We start from the raw sequence: 7,221 nt of genomic DNA, 5'->3' as shown, positions 1-7,221 counted from the left end.
TGACATGGTCAATTTTTATTCGACAACCCAAAGCTCTGTTTGAGCAAAGCTCTGTTTTTACAAAACCCTTTAAAAAAGAAAGATAAGGTCTGTTTCTCAAAATGTCTGATAGAAACCTCTGTTGGGCTCAACAGACGTTTGAATAACTCAATCAGTGGTTTGAACAACAGCTGGATGGGAACCCATGTTAGGTTGAATAGAGTTTTGAAGAGTAAAACAGTGCTAAAATATGAGAAGACAGTTGATCTGGTTGACTTCTAGAGTCAAACAATGGTTTTGAGAAACAGTGGTTCTTTTGTCTTAAGCAGTGTTTTAAATACACTTGAACAAACATTTGAACCAAAGAAACAGATGTTATGCTCCTCTTAACAGAGTTTTTGTTAACAATTGTGATATGATTTATCATGGTTTTTTGTACATATATTTTACGAAAAAATACAAAGAAGCTAAAAATTTTACAAAAATCTCGCTATTTACCGCTATTTGTCGCTACTAGCTATATGGCGACACATGAGCACTACGCTACGCTATTCGCTATAGCGGGCGCTATGCTCGCTATTAATAAATATGCCTCATAATACTCGAAGATCAGAAGCACCCTCTGTCAAGAACACCAAACCCTCTTCAACTATAGATACATCTGATCAACATGTATTACAAGTACCAAAACTCCAAGTTGTCATCCAATTCACAATAACAAACAAAAAGGTTAACATTCGTTGTCATCCTATTGGACAATGACTTTGAATGTCAATATGTATCAAATCCCCGACGATCTAAATGAACCGATAATTACTTACTAATTAATATAATAAAACGTTACTAAAACTACCCGTGTTTTACACGAGTCCGACTACTAGTTTGAATATAAACAATATCTAAACAAGATTTAGGTCACTAGACACCAAGTAATAGTCTTCTAAAAATGTAATATGTGTATATCAAAAACAACAAAACTAAAAATGTAATATGTTTATATCAAAAATAACAAAAGCACTATATACATGTCAACGGAAGTGTATAATTTAAGATACATACGCCGTCCGATTATATCCCATTCAAAAATATGAAACACAAATACATATTATATATAATAGATTAACCAAAAGCGAGACAATATTTTATAATATATAGACAAGTTTTAGGTCACTAGACACCAAATAATAGTCTTCTAAAAATGTAATATGTGTATATCAAAAACAACAAAACTAAAAATGTAATATGTTTATATCAAAAATAACAAAAGCACTATATACATGTCCATGGAAGTGTATAATTTAAGATGAGATGCATACGTCATCCGATTATATCCCATTCAAAAATATGAAACACAAATACATATTATATATAATAGATTAACCAAAAGCGAGACAATATTTTATAATATATAGACAAGTTTTAGGTCACTAGACACCAAATAATAGTCTTCTAAAAATATAATATGTGTATATCAAAAACAACAAAACTAAAAATATAATATGTTTATATTAAAAATAACAAAAGCACTATATACATGTGGATGGAAGTGTATAATTTAAGATGAGATGCATACGTCATCCGATTATATCTCATTCAAAAATATGAAACACAAATACATATTATATATAATAGATTAAGCAAAAGCGAGACAATATTTTATTTAGATAATTGCATAAACATACGTGAAGCTCTTATTACTCTTGCACTTATATTACATAACTCCCTTACATCTTTTATTCTTCAAGTTGAAGTTAACATGCAACTACACATTTGACTTAAGCTGAAGCCCTGATCCCTTGGCCCCTGGAAAAACTTGGTGCAAACAAAACCGTCTCCCTCTGGCTAAACTTGAGCTGCTGAGCTTCCTCTCGAGATAGCTGATACGCATTCGCCACAACGTCAACCGGCATGCTGCTGATGGCGGACACACGCCCTGCAAGGTTTGCTATCATGGCATTATCATTAGTCTTGAAAGACACCCACCTGCTTCCTTGTTCATTGGCTCTCTTGATCACCGCAAAGTTCTGCGGGATCACCACCACCTGTCCCTCACGGAGCTCGTTGTCGAAAACTGAGTTTCCTTGGTTGTCGACGATTTGTACCCTCAAGGCTCCCTCGGTTACGTAGAGAAGATTGTGGGCGTTGATTGTCCAGTGTGGGGATTGGATGGCATTCGGACGGAGTTCGCCTCTTTCCACGCTGAGCCGGAGGTGCTCGAGAATGGGGAATTTGAAGCTGTTGAGGTTTGCAATGCTGCCGGCTTGCGGGTTTACAAAGTCAGCCTGGGAAGGGTTGTCAATGTTCACTTTGAACTTCATGCTGCAGATGGTTTCTTCCACACCGTTGCTCCATCCGCCACGTCTGCCTTGCTGCTGCTCTTGTTGTTGGCGAGGAGAGCGTCGCTGCTCTTGTTGTTGGCGAGGAGAGCGTCTGTCTTGTGGTGGGCGGACTATTTGAAGGTCTTGTCCGACATTAACAATGTGGCCTCTCTGGTCGTTTTGTCCTTGTAGCTTCTGGGCGGTCTCTTGGTCGACGTTGAATGATTGTGCAATGAGCTCGGGGGTGAAACCGTTGAAGATGTTGCCGGCGTTCTGACCTTGCCCTTGCCTTTGCCTTTGCCTTTGCCTTTGAGGAGATTGTTGGCGTGGTTGTCTTTGTTGTTGCTGCTGGCTTTGAGCTTGAGCTTGAGGGTTTCCGGCTAAGAAGAATCTCTGAAACGTTACAAGTTTTTAGTTCAGTATATATATATTTAGGTTTAAAATGGAGTAGTTTTTTAGAGTATATATGTACCCTTTGGTTTTCGTCAAGCTGGTTCTCATGGTTCTGAGTATCCAAGAAGACGACCACCACAAGTTCTGTGTTGCCGTCGTTGTGAAGCCAGTGAGCTGTTCCGGTGGGGATGGCAACCACGTCACCCTCCTTTAAGTTCTCTACTTTCTGATGACGGTCCTGATTGCCCTCTCCTCCTCCTCTGCGGCCACCCTCACCGGAAAACTGTTGCTCCTGCGAATATTCATAGGTTTCCGGGCATCCCGGCAATATAACCCCCTGAATACCCCTACCTTTAAACATGCCAAAAACACTGCAGTTAGATTATTATTTTTAAACTTAATTTGCGACTCTTAAAATATTTATTTATGTGTATACCTCTCTCGACGAAGGCCAAAATAGGGGTGTTGACGTAGGAAGGCAAGAGAAGGCCACCAGGTTGAATCCGGTGTCGAATAAAATCGACACCCGCACACTGGAACTGTTGGTCATAGGCGTCCCAAATTTCGGTCACACCGGCTTCAGCTTGGATAACTTCGATGGGCTCGAGCGCCTCGATGTTTTGAAGCTGGCACTGGTTCTGTTGCTGTTGCCGTTGCTGGTGGCGGGCAATGCAAGTGGCAAAGAGAAGGGTAAAAGCTAAGAGCAAAGTTGCTTTGGATGCCATTGTTAAGTGGAATGGGATGTGATGTGGTGAATAGGTGTTGTGAACTAGCTGGTTTTATAGTGGAAGAAGATCAAGGAGGAAGTGACATCTAAGAGGTTATGCCAGGAGAAGATCAACATTTGGAGCTGAGACATGCTACATCTGTATAAGTAGTGTGTTTGTCTATATGCATCATCAAGATGATAAGTATAAATGGGATGGTGATGAACAATCAGCCATATCATGGCTACATTCTCTTTACTCTCTTTACACTTACTTTCCTTGCTTTTTTTTTTTTTTTTTAATCTCTTACTAGATGTAAAACCGTAAGAACACCATATAGTCTTTAAAAATTTTACATATCAAGCCTAGTTAACAACATTTGTAACAAAAGATTAACATTAGTTGTAAATGCTATTTACCATCACATTATATGTGGTTGTGTCTTAACCCAAGTCTTCCAAATTTCATGGCAACCGATAAATAAAGTCGTAATCTTATCCAAAATGTTATTTATATGTGTTCGGTTCGTTACATCTCAGCTTCGTACATCAATAAGTAACAACCAAGAAGTCCGTCATTATTTAAATAATCGTCATCGTACACCACACCGCTGATAAAACCATATAAAAAACGAAGACTAACACAAAACTTGAAGCATGTATTGATGTTAATAAAATATTACTAACATTATATAAATACACATCGACTTTAAATTAGGAGAAAATACATTAACAAAACAAATCAAAATAAATTTATTTGATTAACTAAGATAGTCGACATTTTTAAATTAAAAATGTGTAGCTCAGTTTGTTATAGCTTTAATTTTAAACCAATAGGTGTCGGTTCAATTCCCATTGTGAGCATGTCTCATTCGTTTTTAAGAAAAAATAATATATTGTTTGATAGATTCAAACCGGGACCTTAATTAGTACGAAAACATAACGCAAACCATCAGATCATAACTCCTTAATTGTTATATTGTTATGATCAAGTTAAAAAAAATGTTTAAAAGATTCAAACCTGGACCTTAAGTATGAAAAATAGCGCAAACGATCAGACTATAACTCCTTAATTGTTATGTCGTCTTTCTCAAAAGTAAATAAGGTAATGTGAAATTGCAATAAAAAGATAGTAACTTTCACCCATTGACTTGGTGTATTTTAGTATTTAGACAATGAGTTATAAATGTAAAAATTGTCCTGAGGTTTGGGCAATTTTTATACTTTAATCTAAAATTAAAACTTTTTGTAACCAAACACCCCACCCCCGCGCCCCCACGTTTCGTTTTTGTTTGAATTTCCATTCAAATGACAAACTTAGTTAAATTAAAGACTTTGTTAACCAAAAGGGTTTTTTTGTCTTTTTGCACAGTTGATACAGGAGTATTTTGGACATTTTGTTTTTTAATTTTCTTTTTTTATATAAACAAAAAAAACATTTAAAATATTTATAAACTAATGGATTTTAGTAAAAACAATCACTACATGATGCACATCTATTTGATAAAAAGCATGGGCGGCTCTTTAGGTGTGCGAGGAGGACTTCCGCATAAGGCCCGTTTTTTCGAGGGGTACGGGATTTTTTAAAAAAATTCGATATATATATATATATATATATATATATATATATATATATATATATAGGGTAGGGTTCCAGCGTGAACAACCTCCCAAGAGTGAACTGCGTGAACAGATATGAACCCTTGATTTCCTTTTTAGTTGTTAAGGGTAGGATTGTAATTATATAAAAAATTAGATTTAAATCATTATTTTAATAATTGAATTAAGTTACATCTTTCCTAATTTAAAAGACCATTTTACCCCTGGATTGGGGGCTATACGCAGCCCAAAACAGGGGTAACATTGTTTTTTGACCCTTTATATACGCTGCGTATAGATCTATACGCAGCGTATATAAAGGGTAGTTTTTTTTAACCCCAAACTTGTGGTAAAATTATCTTTTTGACCCTTTATATATGCCGCGTATAAGCCTATACGCAGCGTATATAAAGGATGTTTTTTTTGAAAACAATTTTATTCATTATTTATCGTTTTAGCAAAGTTCTATAATAAGAACTTTAAAAAAAACATTTTTAAATATTATATCGTATAGTATAAGTCTCGTATAAACCTCGTATAAGTCTCATATAGGTCTTGTATATGCCTATAGGACTATACGGGACCTATACTATACCTATAGGCCTATACGGGACCTATAGGCCTATACGGGTGTTCTATGGTATCCTATAGTATCGTATCGTATCGTATAGTGTAAAGTATAAGTCTCGTATAGGTTCCCTATAGGTCTTGTATATGCCTCTAGGCCTATACGGGACCTATACTACAACTATAGGCCTATACGGGTGTTCTATGATATCCTATAGTGTCGTATCGTATTGCATCGTATTGTATCGTATCGTATAGTGTAGTGTATGGTAGAAGTCTCGTATAGGTTCCCTATATACGTGGGGTCTACTTCATGTTTTAAATTTTAAATATATATATATATATATATATATATATATATATATATATATATATATATATATATATATATATATACATATATATGGGGTCTACTTCATTTAAGTTATTTTTTAATAACAAGGCATTTTATTAATTTTACATCCACTTAACACCAAAAACTAACCCCCATCCGCGCCAGGGACTATTCGGGAATGAAATTGCAAAAGTTGAGGACTATAAATGTAATTTTAGATAATTAGAGACTAAAGGCGAATAATAGGCAAACCACAGGGACTATCCTGGCTTTTTTCTCTACAAGCGTTCTTGAGATGTTTCTATTTCGGAGTTCCAAGGGCTTTAAGAGAACAGACTGGTAATTTCGAGATCATAGATATTATCTTATCCAAAAACGTTGACACAAAAAAACAACTATTGGAATCAAACAATAAACTAGATCCATAACTTAAAATCCATTCATATAACAAATGGCTCGATGACGCTGATCAACAACATCTACATATAAAAAACACATAATCTATTAACTTAATTTTGTGGTATGAATAATATTAAAGCAATACATACATGTTCATTCCTGTGTTAGCTGTTAAAGCTCAGAATCTTCGAAGCATATATGGTTCCTGGTGGCTGCAACCATATATAAAATAGAATGTAAAATTCCTTTTCGATTGTAGTTGTTCTGTCTCTTTTTTTATTGTTGAAAAGGAATTTTACATTCTATTTTATATATGGCGGTGATGTGTGGCGGAGGTGGGTGGTTGTGGTGGGTAGTAAATGGAAGAGGTAGGTGGTGGGTGGTGGGTGTTGTATAGTGTCACACCCTAACTGATGGCGGAAACATCAGGGCGCGGCACTAGGTGAACCAGATTGCTCAAGAGAATCCATAACAACTATTAAATGGCAATATTTAAAAGGTTCATTGTCTCATACTAGTAAACAAACATTCACCAAACAGTTATCACAGAGTCACATCTCATAAACAAAACATGTCCGACAACCTAGATTTCTATTAGATGAGTTTCTAGACTTCCTATCTTGATTTCAGAATAACATTCCATCAACCTACCACATACGTTAAAATAAAAGTCAATACATAAAGTAAAGGTGAGTACACAAGTTTGCATAGATAATAGTATAAAAAGCGTTTACGTATAACCAGCATGTAACACGTAATGGGCGAAGCATATAACTATCAACAATGATACAACCTAACCACAAGACTACGTTGTAGAGTATGTGCGACACACGTTCTCCGAAGCGAACACGTGAAGTAAAGTAATGTAATCCCTAGCAACCCCTGTTACACAGGTGCTGTGTCCAAACTATAGTACTATCGTTGCT

At 35.8% G+C, this 7,221-nt stretch overlaps 1 protein-coding gene across 1 annotated transcript; it reads right to left on the bottom strand.

The window, feature by feature from the left end:
• Window positions 1–1,612: 1,612 nt before the first annotated feature.
• Window positions 1,613–3,458, bottom strand: LOC110885604 (11S globulin seed storage protein G3-like). The gene is made up of 3 exons (XM_022133306.2): window positions 3,127–3,458; window positions 2,770–3,041; window positions 1,613–2,690 (listed from the first exon to the last, which is right to left on the bottom strand). Exons 1-3 carry the CDS (start codon window positions 3,413–3,415, stop codon window positions 1,755–1,757), a joined length of 1,497 nt encoding a protein of 498 aa, XP_021988998.1. The 5' UTR covers window positions 3,416–3,458; the 3' UTR covers window positions 1,613–1,754.
• Window positions 3,459–7,221: the final 3,763 nt, after the last annotated feature.

The sequence above is a fragment of the Helianthus annuus genome, chromosome 10, assembly GCF_002127325.2.
Source record: "Helianthus annuus cultivar XRQ/B chromosome 10, HanXRQr2.0-SUNRISE, whole genome shotgun sequence".
In the NCBI taxonomy this organism is placed as follows: domain Eukaryota; kingdom Viridiplantae; phylum Streptophyta; class Magnoliopsida; order Asterales; family Asteraceae; genus Helianthus; species Helianthus annuus.
This window is presented reverse-complemented; position numbering and strand designations above follow the sequence as displayed.